Source organism: Candoia aspera, chromosome 6 (assembly GCF_035149785.1).
Source record: "Candoia aspera isolate rCanAsp1 chromosome 6, rCanAsp1.hap2, whole genome shotgun sequence".
In the NCBI taxonomy this organism is placed as follows: Eukaryota; Metazoa; Chordata; class Lepidosauria; order Squamata; family Boidae; genus Candoia; species Candoia aspera.
Genome location: NC_086158.1, coordinates 6396217 through 6411445, shown reverse-complemented (window position 1 = coordinate 6411445; position 15229 = coordinate 6396217). Strand labels below are relative to the sequence as shown.

Below are 15229 nucleotides of genomic sequence, written 5' to 3'. Positions count from 1 at the left end.
TGGAATGACTTGAAAATCCCCAGTGTTTGTGTAAGTATGTAACATACCCAAAGCTGCTTTTTCCTAGAATGCCAGTCCATGTCTGAACCGCCCAAGGACAATGGAAAACGCTCAGTTACACAGAATGTGGGAATAGAAAGAAGTATCCATTGGTTAGCTGGCACCTGCAACAGGAGTTGCACCCTTTTGTTATGGACCTGTCTAACATAGCTGTCTTCCATGTCAAATGTTTGCATTGTTGCTTTTAAAAAAGATTTTCAAAACTCCGTTCCTTAAACATTTTTATACTGAGATGACTTCAGTGGCTTATTCTGTTAATATAAGCTAGTTTCAGAATTTGACTACAGGTAGTCCTTGTTTAGTGACTGCAATTGGTTCCAACAAGTTGGTCATTAAGCAAAATGGTCATTAAGTGAACACTTGAACGAGAGAGAGAGAGACTTGAAGATCGCTGGTTGCTGCCATCTTATTCAGATAAAGTTCTCTCATACGGTGTCCTGTGCCTGACTTGTTTTTTCCCTCTCTTTTTTTTTTGCCCCCTTGCAGGGCGGAGAGATTACTTAAACAAGTTCTCTTCCTAAGCTGCTCTTCTCCGCAGCACTCAGCTCTTCTCAGTTTCACACTGAAGGCTTTTGTCTTAAATGTGCACATTGGTCGGAAAATGAATTTTTTATTGCTGTGTATTACTGTCATATTTGCGAACGGTTGCTATCTGAGGCAGTTGCTAAATGAGGACTATCTGTATTGTAATATGAAGCTATTTGATGTTTATGACACTGTGTCCTGATCAGGAAACTAAACAGAGATATAGGACTGGCTCATGAAGTACCAGAGCCCACCCTTCAAATGCAGAAGGTTCCAGGAACAATCCTGGCATCCTTCTTGGGTGCTGTTGAGAGCTGGATGAAGGCCCAGAAGATGTGTTGTCCTCAGAAGGAGCAGGATGTGGTGAGCTGGGTCAGTGACTTGGCTCAGCATGGGGGCTGTCCCATATTCTCTGAAGGCCAGGGGTAAGAATATCTGTTCAAACATGTACTTACAAATTTCTTCCACTCAACAAATTTTCCAGATTGGGCTCACTGCTAAAACGATTTTGAGGCTCATACTAGAGTGATGCTTTTGATCATACTTGTTAGGTCTACAGATATTGTATACAAACCCTTCTGTTCACACAATGGGCAGATTGTCAAGAGTGGATGATTTTTTCTGTTAAGTAACCCTAATCCTCTCCTACTCACTAAAAACAAGGGTTTATACCTTGAATATACGCCTTTAGTAAAGTGGCACACTGAATGGGATCTTGAGAATGGCCTTGGTTTGTTTGAAGCTGCCCACCATCAGCAAAATAGTAATTCCAGCCTGAGAAAGAACAGACTCCTGGATCCATCCTCTTTATTGGCCTCGTAAAATGGAAAGCCTTGCCTGCCCGTCACATGTTATTCGGGTTGTAGCACAACATGTTCAGCTTGATGTTCTCGTCCCAGTGGCGGAGCAGCAGGAAAAGCTGGCGCGCTGCTCCTTTTAGGGCAGCCACGTCCAGGCCTTCTGGCAGCTGCTGCCCATGCAGCCAAGAATCCGCCTTGGCAGCCAGCAGCTCCCACTCCACAAAAAAGCCAGCGCAGCGGTGCTCCAGCCAGGCTAATGCCACAGCTGTGGCCCAGCTCATGCTCTCCAAGTCTCCCTCCTCTGTCTGCGAACCTGTCTCCTGCAGGCTGATGCTCCCTTCAGACACATCTGGTGAATGCTCACAGGTGTCTGTTTCAGAGCCCCTCCCGCTGTCTGCCTGGGCCCACACGGTGCTCAGGACCTCTGAGCATGTGCTGGGTGAGCTGGGAGAGTCCGGCTCTGTCACCCTCTCCTTGCTTGTCTGGACTCCCTCTTCGCCCGCTTCCGGGGGAGGAGGGCTTGCTGGTGGTTTTGGGCTGCTCTTGGCAATCAGAGCCCACGGAGAGGTGCTGGAGGCGGGGCTGAGGCTAGCCCGGTGGGAGGGGTAGGGAGAGGCCCGGCACAAGCGGTCCAGGGGGATCCGGACCGCCTCTGAGAAGGTCTCGCTCAGGTGGAACATGCCCGGGGCTTGCTGCAGCTGCACCTGGTGTGAAGCAGGAGGGATATTTCAGCTTCCCTTTTGAATTAAGTCACAAGCCTTTAGAGGGCTCTCCTGTGCTGTGTCCTTTAATCCCAGCGACTTTGCCCAGCCCAGCTTCCTGTGGATTGTGCCCTGGATTTGAAAGAGGGACAAGCAACCCCAAAGCCTTGTTCCCGTTCATTACCATGGTGGGAAGGCAAGACTTGTACGGTTGAGTCGCAAGCCATAGTCTAGCAGAAAAGGCAGGGCTTGACTGGCTGATACGGTCCCTTCTTAACAGGCATGCAAATGGGGAGAGGGGTCTTACCAGCGGGAGGTAGTCGTGAATGGCACTGTCACGCGAGGACAGCTCACTCTCTGGGCTCAGGCACTGTGGGCGTAAAGCTAAGCCTTGGCGCCTTCGCTGGCCACCGAATCTGCAGAGATAAGAGCCTTCTGGGTAATAACCTTGTTTGATCAGGCCACAGCTGAACTGTCGTCCCCCTTGCCCAATCAGCACGTAAGGTAGCCTTCTCTTTCTTACAGTGGCCGGCCAGCATGGCCCACCAACGAAAGCCATTTCTGTCCTGGCCCCAGCTACTGGCACCAGTCAGCAATGACTAGGCTGGATCACGGCTCTGCCACTTTTCTCGGGCTGTTCTGGATTAGTTGACTCAGAATAAACTAAGAAGAGGGAAAGCTCTTTTGGATGGTGCCTTTGGCCTTTCCCTGTTTGGAGCTGTATACTTATGAGGATATTCCCAGCCCAGGATGCTTTGTAATATAAACCTTTGGAGGTTTTCTAGTCCTCAGTAGGTTACAAACAGCATCGCTGGGAGAGGGGCATTAACATTTCCTGCTATCAGGGTTGCAGTCAGTCTCTTCTTTGTCTCTGTTTAAGGAATTGGCACAGGTCCAAACCCATGACTGTATCGTGCAATCTTTCTGTGCCAGGCTGTAACTTCCATCATCCCCAGCCAGTGAAGCATCTGAAGGAGGACCTCAATACTTCTAGAGGGCATTGTTTGGTAAAGATTTGTTTCCCTCTGCTCTGCTCTGCCCTTTTTTTTTTTTTGAAAAAAAAAACCTCTAGATGACTGACATCCTATGAGTTCTATTCACCCGGACACCTTTTCCCCCTTTTCGGATTGCTTCTGCCTGGAAATGTACTTCCTTTATTGTCTTTTTCATTTTCTTAAACCTGCATTCCTTCCCTCGCCGTCATCTTTTATGAGCTGTCTGCTTTAGAGTGGGCGCTTTCGTACAGCACTGAACGTACTAGCAGTGCTAAAATATTTAAGTGGCAAGGGGGAGTGCCCAGAATTACTTCACTTGGAAAAAACACGAGCCCTTCAAAGTCAGCCTTCCTCAACTTGGTGCTGTCCCGATGGGTTAGTCTCCGGCTCTCAGAATCTCCCACCAACATGTTCAATGGTTGCAACAAGAGGGCTCCAAGTTGGAGAAGGCTGATGAAAGTGGATGCTAACGCTGCAAAAACTTAGAAGCGGCAAGGATGTTGGCTGGTGTCACATGGTCTTCATGGGCTGAGTTGTCCCAGTGTCAAGCAAAGAATGGTCTTTCTGCCGATCAACTGCCCCCTCCACGCTCGCCCCAGCGAGTTCTCTACTGGAGAGGTAGCTTTGAAAGAGTCACCTGTGGCCTAGGAAGCTCTCCACTGACTTCAGGGGGGCCTCAGAAACAGGAGGAGTGGAGCTGGCTCCTAGACAGTAAGAAAGAGAGAGAGGCGTGAGGGCTGGGAAACAGGTGCAGAGCTCCCAAGCAGAACCATTTCGACTGTGTCGCTCTAGGAGTCACATGTCTTATTTGGTATTGCTGTTGTGCCATTCCTCGCTGTGTGTAAACCAAATTACAGTGCTATATGGGAATTGGGCCGCTACCTTCCTCAATCAGCCCTGGTTAAAATGAACCTGGCTTAGCATGAACTGTGAAACCCAGCCACGTACTCTTCTTCTGGTTCACAAAAGCAGAGTAATTTCCACAAGGCCAGCTGACAGATACAGAGGTCATAATCTAGTTTTTTTTTTCTTGACATGGAAGTTTGGCACCTTAATACCACCCGGGGCACAGATTACCAGATCTTTCGGGTTTCCCAGGCTCCATAGTGAGGAAGGCTTACCACCAGAACAGCTTGGTTTGGCTTGGCTGGCTGAAGAAACACTGACTGGTGAAGGAGGAACTTCTTGTTCTAGGAAGCAAAGAAAGATTTAGGGGTTAAGTGGGCGTAAGTTTGCCAAAACACTGGACGCTCTCAGGACATTCAGCCTATTCTCTTATTAGAAAGCTTTCGGACAACGGTGAAATGTAAGAAAGTTGAGAGAGGCTGTTGCTGAACGTAAGATCAGAAGGAAGTGCCTGGAAATCAGAAGTGAAACTAAAGGAGGTTCAAGGAGCAGTCAAGCACGGCAGAGTGAGGTTGAGGTTGATATACAGAGACACCTGAAAGGACCTTTTTAAAAAAAAAAGCAGAATAAAAATGATTTTTTTAAAGAATAAGCTAGGTCAGGGGTTCTCAAAGTGTGGGGGCCCCGAGACCCTTTCAGGGGATCCACAAAGTCAAATAAATAAATATTTTAAAATCTCTCAGTTTTAATTTCTAATAAAATAAATATTGATAGATATAACCCACATAAACCAAAGCTCTTTGGGGTCCTCAATCATTTTTAAGAAAGTAAAGGGTCCTGAGACCAAAATGTTTGAGTACCCCTGAGCTAGGCTAAATGGGAAATAGAGTAGTTTGTGGCTTAACACTTTTGGGGAGCGGGGGGGAGGAATCCAGCCGTTGTGTTAGCATATGGTATTCTCTAGACCAGTGTTTCTCCACCTTGGCAGCTTTAAGATGCATGGATTTCAACTCGCAGAATTCCCTAGGTGGCTGGGGAATTCTGCGAGTTAAAGTCCACCCATCTTCAAGCTGCCAAGGTGGAGAAACACTGGTCTAGACCAATAAGCCACACAATTTGGGCACAGCATATTATGTGAACCTGGCAACAGTGGCTTGCTAATGTGGCTGAGGCTTAAATAGGTTGTGTGAACCCAGCAAACACGTGGCATTGTTGCAGAGAGCCAAGTTCCCTTCCATGCAGATTGGGCCACAACTGCTAACCTGATCCTCTCACCCAACGTTCCAGTTTTCATCACTTGCAGTTTTGCAGCATGTGTGCTGCTACGTGCAGTTGCTGGGAAGCTGAGCTATTTCTTGCTACTGGGAGTATAAATAGGAGCAATATGGACTTTTTTCAGAATTTAACTACAGCAACAGGAGGCTCTAAAACTTGCCTGAGGCATAATGTGGGAGGTGAAGTGTGCCCCCTAAGCTATTTGCTGGGGGAGAGCAGGGAAAGGAAGATTTTTAGCAGAAAAAAGGGCTTGCAGAAAAACTACTGATAGTAGTAAAACAAACGTTATACAGTAAAGCTAAAAAACAAATCAACATTTAGAAGGAGGTGGTAGCCATTTCCAATTTAGCTACCCCAATGTGTTGGGTTATAACTCCCACATTTCCAAGCCAGCACAGCCATCTGATCCACTGGATCAAGGAAGGCTGTTCTATTGGGATACAATCTGCAAAAGTTGCATAAGAACCACTGTGTGGTACCCAGAACAACAAAGCTAAGTTTAATGCACACATCCCTCCCCAGCTTCTGCACATTCTTTTGAACATTTGCAACTACCTACTGGATCTAGGTTCCTGCCCCCTCTCTCTGTTGATATGCACTCACCAGCTGAGTTCACACAACATGCTTAACCAAGTCAGGCAGATTTAGCACATGCATTTCTATAGGTTAAGCTTGATTAAGATGAACATGGTTAGAGTTTTTTTTGTGTGTGTGGCTTAGTGGGCTGAGCAAACTTAGCCCATCTGTTTAATTTATGATTTACTGTATTATGTGAATCTAAAAATTGAATTAATTCAGAAATCGGTTAATATGGGAATGCAACCACACTCAGATATTGTCCATTAGCTGGGGTGCGTACTATCCTATCTAGTTCTTATTTATTTGTTTGTTTATCAAATTTGTCACCGCCCATCTCCTCCCACCAGAGGGACTCTGGGCAGTTCTCTCTTATTAATTATTAGTTAATAAGATTATTATTCATAATCTCTATTAGGACAGAGATATTGGACTCACACATTGTACGAAGCCAGAGGTGGGTAACCTTTTGGTGGGAAGGCAATGATGAAAACTGAGTGTGGCTTGAGGTGGGGAAGGTGGGGATGGGGGTACAGTTTTCATGTGTTTCCTGCCTATAAATTGTGAGAAATTGTAAGAACAGTTTTCAGCAATTGGTAATCAAAGGGGGCCACAAAGAAGCGGACTGGTAAGCCATAGTTTGCTTGGTTAGGATTTACTGAAAGCTACAATATATTTTGTATTCTGTGTAGCTGGGCTCTCATAGGCCCTTTTTTGAGTGAAGAGGCAAGTTGGTTTGAGCCTTAATATAGTCCAGCTGAGAAAATGTTCCTTTTTTGGGGAGGGGGTGCTTCTGAATCAGTGTTGACAAGTCCCTGCAGTTTTCTGGGCAAGGTTTTTCAGATGTGCTTTGCCCTTACCTTCTACTTCCCAGGGCTGAGAGAAAGGACTGGCCCAAGGTCATCCAGCTGGCTTCGTACTTAGGGCAGGACTAGAACTCACAGTCTCCCGGTTTCTAGCCTGGTGCCTTAACAACTATACCAAACTAGCTCTCTACATTGCCTTCAAAGGAAGGCTGGGCTGGGGAGAAGAGATTTATTTTATTTATTTTATTTATTTAGCACATTTTTCCACTGCCCATCTCAAACACGACTCTGGGTGGCATATATTATATTATATATTGTGTTAAGCCAGTTTGTTTAACCGATGTTTATTTAAAAATACTCCAAAGATGCATTCATGAAAAAAAAAGGTGAAAGGTCCCCTGTGCAAGCACCAAGTCACATCTGACCCTGTGGGGGGATGCCACTTTCGCAATGTTTTCATGGGAGACAACACTCTAAACTGAAATGAAACAAACCATACTATGGCTTAGTACAATATGTAGACTGACAGAGTGTTGATTCTACTTTCTGATGCCAGCTCTGAAACACCCATATTTATCTACCAGAAAATACGGAATAGATAGAAACAATAAATGCTGGATGTTGAAAACATGATCAGAGAATAAAAACATCTGCTTGATGACAGATAACCAACATCACTCTCCATTTCTTTCAGTGAACATTTCAGTGTTCTCACCTTCCAAACACTTCCTTGGTTCAACCCGCAGGTCCAGCATGAGCAGACCACTGTGATTAGGGTTGTTTGATTACTGGGAACAGGACAATCGCTTGAGTTTTGTTTTGTTTTGTTTTGTTCTGAAGACACCTGATGGGAGCCAGGTATTTGAGAAATGACCCTCCAAAGGCCTTTAACGTAGCTGTCTGGAACAGATATGCACTGTTTGCTTGTAGAGCGTGTGTTTGCAAGAGAAACAGGATGTTTGCAGTCTGACTGAGTAGAGATGTTTGTAAGTCAAGCCAGAGTTCCCTAATGTGGACATGTATCTTGGTCTGAGGCTTCAGTCAGTCTCACTGGGAACATGATGCAGGAATACCTATTTACTTCTGCTGCATTGTTCTTGTATATTTGTAAATAAAACTAATGTTGCAAAGAAGACACCACATCCTCCCTTCTCTTCCAATCAAAGAAACTACACCCTGTGAAGTGTCTCTTAACTTTTTCTGCCTGGCCACGTGGGAGAAGGGTGACAATTTGCTAAGGTGCTGTGACGTTCCAGTTCACTCCCTCAGTATGTTTTTTTCCAAGCATGTTCACGTATGTTGGCATATGTAGTAAAGGCCAGGATTCAAATTAAACAAATGGTGTGAAGTTTGTACCTGCAGGAATAAGAGCATCATCCAGCTCCTCGGAGTCCTGCCTCTGCCCCAGGCTGAGCGAATAGCTTTGATGACGCTGATTGACTAAACGGGACCCTTTCTGATGGTTGTTTATGCTGTCTGGGAGAAAGCACATTCAGGGTGGTTAGATGTCTTCCCAGCCATCATGCTGCCATTTCAAGGGTGAACATTTGTCTTAAACGATATTGTTTTTGTAGTTATTCATGCAGTTCTGGATGTCAAAAGCAATTGCCTCTTCTTTAGTCACAGGCTGGTATAGTAGTGTTGTCAGAGCAAAAACTCAAACACAAGTCTAGGCCTGTTTAACAAATGATCAAGCGAGAGTCAGAAATACAGGGGAAAAAAGCCATTTTGAAGAAACAATCTAAAATGCACCTCCCATCTGTAAGTTCACTAAGCCCAGTGTCTAAAACTATTAAATTGCAGAACTGATCAAGTTTATTTTTTATTTATTTATTAAATTTATATCTCACACTTGATTCTTGTGATGCAACTAATTACAAAAAGGGGAAAAACTGTAACTGGAAAAGTACCAGTATTCGGAAGCATTGATCTGCTTTCTGCAATTGTTAGTGTCACAGATATTAAGAGAAATGGCTTGTTTTATTCTAGACTCTAGTGACACCGAGTCTTGATAAATGACAATTGTTTTGTCTCTTCAAAAAGAAAATGAATGAAAAAAGGTGCATCCAATTTCAAACATTCGGGGATTAACAGAATGATTAGGATTCTGCTTCAATACTTATGGAGGAATTTCTCATCCAGGCATTTCAGTTCTCCCTAAGAGTAGAATATATATATCTCCACTCCTGGTAATCCTACCTGTGTTGCGAACTTCAAGTGCTAAAGGCAAGGTCTCCTTAGTCGAAGAGTCTACAGGCACCACGGTGGTAAACATGGAAGGGATATTGCAAGCCTTGCTTGATTGAACAGCTTTAAGGCGGAACCTTCGGAAGAAACCTGGGAAGAGGAAGAGAGACTATTGCAATTATTTTATGCGCTTCTTTAATGTATTTTAGAATTGTTGTTCTACTCGGTTGCTACTCAAGATGTTAAGGGTAAGAACACAAAATAACATTAAAAAATTGCAGAAGATAAAACGAAATTGTTGTTAAAGATCTGTATCAGGATAGGCAACCTGTGATGTTCCAGATGTTCCTGAGCTACAATGAGCAGCATCCCTCAACACTGGCCATGCTTCCTAGGGCTGCTGGGAGCTCAGCAACATTTGGAGGGCCACAGATTAGCTGACCCTGATCTATAAGGAAGGAGCCCACCTAAATTCCCAGGGAAGGAGTTCCATGCTGGAGGTACTGCAAATCAGAAGTCCCCACCAACTTCACCTCCTAAAGCAGTGGACCCATAATATGGCTTTGAACAACAATAATAGACTAAGATAGTTTCAAAAGGAAAACAGGCTTTCATTACACCTGGGCCTCAGCTGCTTAGGACTTTATATGTAAGAAAGAAAATCTGGAAAAATCTTGGAAAATGTTTCAAAAGTAGAATTGTATGGTCTGTAAAGCACACACTCCAGGCACTAGCTGGACTGCTAGAATTGGCCTTTCAAATCAACACTTGGAGGTTGAAGAAGCCAGCTGAGGTTAAGGACTTGCTGGGAAAATCACTAGTCCACCACAATCTATCCTATTTTGGGGGGGAAACAGACCTACCCCCAAACTGGTTGTTAGCTAAGACTATAATAAACCTGAAGACCGAAAACTGAGGAAAAGGAACCTTACCGTGTTCCAGTTCTGCTTCTCTCTGAGCCACATTCTCGTTATCCCGGATAACAGAGCTAGCAGTCAGGTGGTGAAGTAGTTTCTCAAATCCCGTGCTGCACTGTTGCCATTGGGACAGCTCCAGGCTGTCCTTGGAAAGGAACAAGGAATCCAGGCCAACAGTCACCTCCCAGGAGACCGGCTTCCCTGCACTGAGGGCGTGGATCACCGCCTGGCACTGGAGAGGTGGCCAGGGGTTGCCATCATGTATTCCTTGCTCCAAGGCTGGTGATGGGCTGAAAAGGTATGGGGGCTCCAAAAGCATGTCCCAGTCAAGGTGGGCAGGTGACAGCAAGTTGCCTAGAAAAGAGTAAGCCATTGGAATGCAGAAGCAAGGTTCTGCAACTGGATAGAATATGCTCAGATATTTCTGAAAGTTCCAGCAAGCCATGGGCATTTCTGATGGCTGCTCTAGCACTGGAACTCATGAATATTCATTTTCCCATGCTTGGGACTCTGTAAGTGCTTGCATAGATGACTCCCGGCATGGTGGTCACTTGTAAACCCATTAGGAGATCCCTGCAACCAACATGGGATCTGTTTCGGCTTAAGCTGGAATGAAATCTGCCGTGCAATTTTTCAAATGTTGTATTTATTTGTTGGGCTTATATCTCACCCTTTCTCCTGTAGTTCAAGGCAGCTTACATGGGGGTCTTCATTTTTATCCCCCTACAGCGTGGGGTAGGTTGGGCTGAGAGTGTGCCCAGGTCACCCAGTATGTTCCCATGGCTGAGAGTAGATTTGGACCAGGGTCACCCTGGTCCTAGTCCAACATCTTAACCATTTCATCACACTTGCTCTCTTTCTACTTTTACACACTGGCACAAATCTCAGCCTTTCCTACTTGTCCTTGTCTTCCTGCTCCCGTCTGTTCCCCAATTCCATTAACTTCCTTCATCCCCTTCACTCACTGGAATCAGCAGCACCTTTGCGCATCTTCTGCAGCTCAGGCCCAATGTCATCCAACTTCCCTTCCAGAGACCGGTTGTGTTTCTGGGACACTTTCTCCAGGGCCCAGCACAGCCGATGGGCATCCAACTCGCCATGTGGGGAGGAGAAACTACGTCCAGACATGGCAGCCTGAGCCAGGGCTTTCTTCCTACGCACCAACTCTTCCGAGCTCAGGGCAAAGGATACCTTCAGAGAAGGGAAAAGAAAAGAAAAGGGTCCAGACTGGAAAAACTCTGGAAATGATGTAAGAAAGCAAAATGATTTTCTTTGCACAGATCCAATGTTGAGCTTTTCAAGAAGATCCAACTGGTCATCGCTGGTCTGATATACAGTACACGTGGGGAAAGATTCACTTTAAGACTGATATTGGAAAAGAGCCATCGTCTTATGTATTTTCTTCCCCAGCCTTGTGAAATCATGACAATATGCTACTGAGCCTCAGTAGGTAGCCTTGGCTGATCAAAGAAGCTAAGCAGAGTCTGCCCTTCTTGGATAGGAGACCATCAGAAACTAGGCTGAGAGCTTGAAAATAGCTTTGAAGACAACAATGACAAGCTACTTCTTTAACAGCATTCACCAGGAATCAAGCTTGATTTGGAGCCTTTACAATACCTACTCAAGGTCATGTCAAGGATGTTCTAATTTATATAACCCAGATATAATGTTCTTTTCCTCTTGACAGATGTTTGGTTTTGAAGCTTTTAAATATGACTGTTAATTGCATACAGTATCATCATCCCCAATCCTGACACTTTTCAGATGTGCTGGACTGCAACACCTATCATAATTCAGATGTAGAAGGATGTCCAGCATATCTAAAGGACACTAAGACAAGAAGACTGGCCTACAGAACTATTAATAAAGTCCTAAGGCACCATTGTTTCAATATTGTTTGGCTCTACCTTAACACAATAAAACAACTCTTGGGCCCCCTGTCTGACTGTTACCTGGTTTCACAAATAAAAACTTACTGCTTGCTTTGATCTTCATTCACTGCCTTCATCTCACTGAAAATACCAAAAGGTTTTCAGCAAGTGGCATTACCTTGGGAGGCACAAAGTCTTTGGGGAATAACGATCCTTCGTATACTAGAGGAAGGGCAAAATTCCGGAGAAAATGATTCATATATGACATGGCAATGAAATAAATCTACAGGATTTTTTTGTGTTTCCATGGAGGAAAGGGAGAATTTGTGACATCTTCCCCAGCGATGAATTGCATTAACTATCTCGCCACTAGAAGATACACTCATTTGCAACTGTAGATGATCAAGTTCGGTGTGAAGATGCTAAGGCTGGGTCCATGTTTGTATCACACCCTACTGGAAGAAGCCCTGGTAGGATGGCCATTCCTATGGTCACTAAAATGTTTACATAATTTATCATAGTAAAGTATGACTCCCTTTGCTTTCTGCTTGCTAAAATAGCCGTTAATCACTTATTTTAATGTAAAACTGGCCAGAAGTATAAAAAATAAAATATTTTCCAGGGGAGCTGTTGGGAAGCTCAGCTTCACTGCCATCTCCAAAAGAATTAATTCTAATTTATCATACTGTTCCTGGCACAAATACAGTACTTCCCTGAGAATTCAGAAATATATAATAATTATTTGTATTTGACATGGGGCAGGTAGGAAATCTTCATCTGAAAATGATGTCAGATGGGCCATGTGGATGGTTGCTGTCGTTTGTAGACTAGAGCTCAGAGCAGATCTCTTCACCTAAAATGAGGAGGAGTATTGAGGTATTGATATTTTGACTAAAAACAAGCAAAGCAGCTTTAAGCAAGAGTCAGACTTGTTGGGTCTACTCAAAACCTGGTGATAGAAAAAACTCTGAATTATATACTGACTTATTAATAGATGTCTTCGTATGTGATAGCATCGGGCCAACTTGTCTGGGCTTGGAAACTAAGCAGGATTGGGCAGCTGGTTAGTACTTGGATAGGAGACCATCAAGAATCCAAGATCTGTAGACCAGCCTAAGAGGCTGAAGAGACTCTGGAAGAAGGCAATGGCAAACCACTTTTGTATTGTTGCCATGAAAACTACTTGATTTTGTCCATGAAGTGACTAGACGTTGAGCTTCACTCAAGGGTGATGATGATGATCATCATCATCACCACCATCATCAAGCATAGTTGGTGGATAATTAATTCAGAATGCAGAGAAAGAATTAGAGCCCCCCAGAGGTTAGTTGCACAACTGACTCAGCTAGATCTATCTCCACAAAGTGCTGGAGAAATGGAGAATGTAAGAGCTTTGGGGTTCCACACCTTAGCCCCAGCCCCAGCCAGAGTCTGGGGAATTGGAGCAGACTTAGTGGAAGAGTTGCAGAGAGACACACTCTTTTGTCCTTGCTGAGAGCTGCTTTCAAGAGCCTGGGCTAAGGAGCCTTTCTCTGGAGGTACATCTCTGGAGCCAGTAGACTCACTGCTGGTAGAGCTGTGACACAAGCCCTGGCTATGGTCGGTGCTGACTGAGCAGTGAGTAAGGACATATTGCTCCTGGATGTAGGAAGGCTGGTAAATCCGCTTCCAGATGTCTCCTCCAGACACAGGATCTCCACCTGCCAGGAAGAAGAATTTATGGTGACTGGCATGGAGAAATTTGCAAGGTATTTTGTATCCTACACAGCCCTCAGGTGGAAAGGCCAAAAGGGGAACGAGGTCTTCCTCTATGCAAAGGTGTGTTCTGTTAAAAGCACCTCCCCTCACTGCACCTTAATTAATCCAAAGGGGAAGTTCACTGCGTAGTGCAGAGATCCATAAACAGAAGCCCCAGGGCCACCTCTAGTCTCAGGAAGCCTTGGATACAAGCCCCGGAGATCTCCAGATATACTTAACAGTAAGAATTAACATCGTTGCAATTATCACTTTAATGTTCCTGTGATCATTTATTAAATTGTGAGTGCAAATAAAATTACATCAGAGGCTTGCTTTTATTTTTTTTGGTCCTATTACTTTTTGGACTGGGAACCCTGCAGCATGTCATTCCATGGCCCAAGGCACCCTCAGTTTGGAAGAAAATGTGCACCCCAGTGCAGTGCAGAGGCTCTGCCCAGTGCAGAGGCTCTGCAGCAATGTCTGTCCATTTCAGACAGAACTCCACCCAGCTCCCCAGCCCCCAAATTGTTACCTTCCCTAAAATGGATATCAGTATTGCCTTCCAAGGCCTGTACTCACTCTTCACAGACGCATCAGTGTCCCCAGGTGAAAACTTCAGGGATATTTCATGGGAAATGTCATGAAGGGCTTTACAGATGTCTTGATTCTCCCCAGTTGAATGTCCTTCCTGTGCTTCTACCTCCTCCTGGGATGGAAACACGGGCCCTGCAGATCCTCTGGAGAAGCTCCGACATATTTGCTCTCTGCCCTAAGGGAATATGGTAACCAAAAAACAGTACATTCCTACAGGCGTGAAATAAAAATCCTGATGTGGAGAAAGAAACCATGGCTTCCCCCCAAGCATGTGATAAGCCAACTAAGGCTTTGGGTATGCTGGATACAGGGGATGGCCACAAAGTGAAACCAGGCCTGATTTCCCCCACTGGGGAGAGTTCTATTTTTTAAGGAAAGAGTTGCTCAACTGTTGCTTTCTTGTCCTGGAAGCTGGCAACATGGTAAAGGGTGCAGTAGCTGATGAGCCGGTCTCCAGGATAAAGGGCTGCAATCTCATTGGGTGACAGCAGGGCCTCCATGGTGTCAGGCACATACCAATCGATGGTGATATCACTCACAGCTGGCTCGATTGCTTTCTTCAAAGACTTTATCAGCTGGGGGAAAGCAGAGATGACTAACATTCACATAGAGCAATTCATACTGTACTTACTTAGATGCAAGAGGTTGAGTTCTCTATCGACCAAGTAGAACTCAAAGTATCACGGGCAACAGTGAAGGGAGCTTCCCAGTGGAGAAGTCCACATGTCAAGAAGTGCTGGGGAAATTCCAGAAGATGACAAATGGAAGAGTATTGTGTTTTTGCTGAACTCAACATACCTATGTTATTGTAGCCTTCCTCCTGTCCCAAACTCTCTGCTGTTCGGCCCATCTCTTCTGACAGTCTCACTGGCACAGCCCTTGCAGTCCTCAGTTGCCAAAATATATTTTGGAAAATGATCTCTGGGCCTTCTAGCAATAGCAATGGCATGCTGGCCACATGCTGAAGACAACGTTTCTCATAGCTGATGCACAGTGGTTCTCTAAGATGGGCATGGTCTGATGATGCAGGTTAACTGCCTGCCACCCAAGCTTGGCGATTCTGAACCCATGATAAAATAAAAGCATGCCCCACAGAATAAGAGCCCGTACCTTAGGCTGCAACCTTTCACCTGGGCTGAGGAATTCTGCCTGGCCTCTGCTAACTTTTGCCAATCCCCTGAGGAGCCGATGGCAGGCAGCAGACCCCAGGCCAAAAGTGAAACACCTGTAAGAAAGAAAAGGCTGGATTTCAGAGACAGAATTCCCACTCTCTTTCATGAGTCACCCCATTCTAAATTGTGCTGCTTGGGTATACTGTCAAGTCATGCCATATCTTTAT

The 15229-nt window shown here is 45.0% G+C and overlaps 1 protein-coding gene across 1 annotated transcript in view; it reads right to left on the bottom strand.

Annotated features, from left to right (window-relative positions):
• Nucleotides 1-1377: 1377 nt before the first annotated feature.
• VWA5B2 (von Willebrand factor A domain containing 5B2) overlaps nucleotides 1378-15229 on the bottom strand; it is a 44231-nt gene continuing 30379 nt past the window's right edge. The window contains exons 11-22 of the mRNA XM_063306345.1: nucleotides 15001-15115; nucleotides 14280-14465; nucleotides 13876-14065; nucleotides 12967-13259; nucleotides 10654-10879; nucleotides 9704-10042; nucleotides 8784-8921; nucleotides 7941-8060; nucleotides 4203-4271; nucleotides 3719-3785; nucleotides 2394-2502; nucleotides 1378-2089 (exon numbers count right to left, since the gene is read on the bottom strand). Coding sequence (XP_063162415.1) covers nucleotides 1430-2089; nucleotides 2394-2502; nucleotides 3719-3785; nucleotides 4203-4271; nucleotides 7941-8060; nucleotides 8784-8921; nucleotides 9704-10042; nucleotides 10654-10879; nucleotides 12967-13259; nucleotides 13876-14065; nucleotides 14280-14465; nucleotides 15001-15115 — 2512 coding nt within the window. The 3' untranslated portion in view covers nucleotides 1378-1429. The remainder of the gene's footprint in view (nucleotides 2090-2393; nucleotides 2503-3718; nucleotides 3786-4202; nucleotides 4272-7940; nucleotides 8061-8783; nucleotides 8922-9703; nucleotides 10043-10653; nucleotides 10880-12966; nucleotides 13260-13875; nucleotides 14066-14279; nucleotides 14466-15000; nucleotides 15116-15229) is intronic.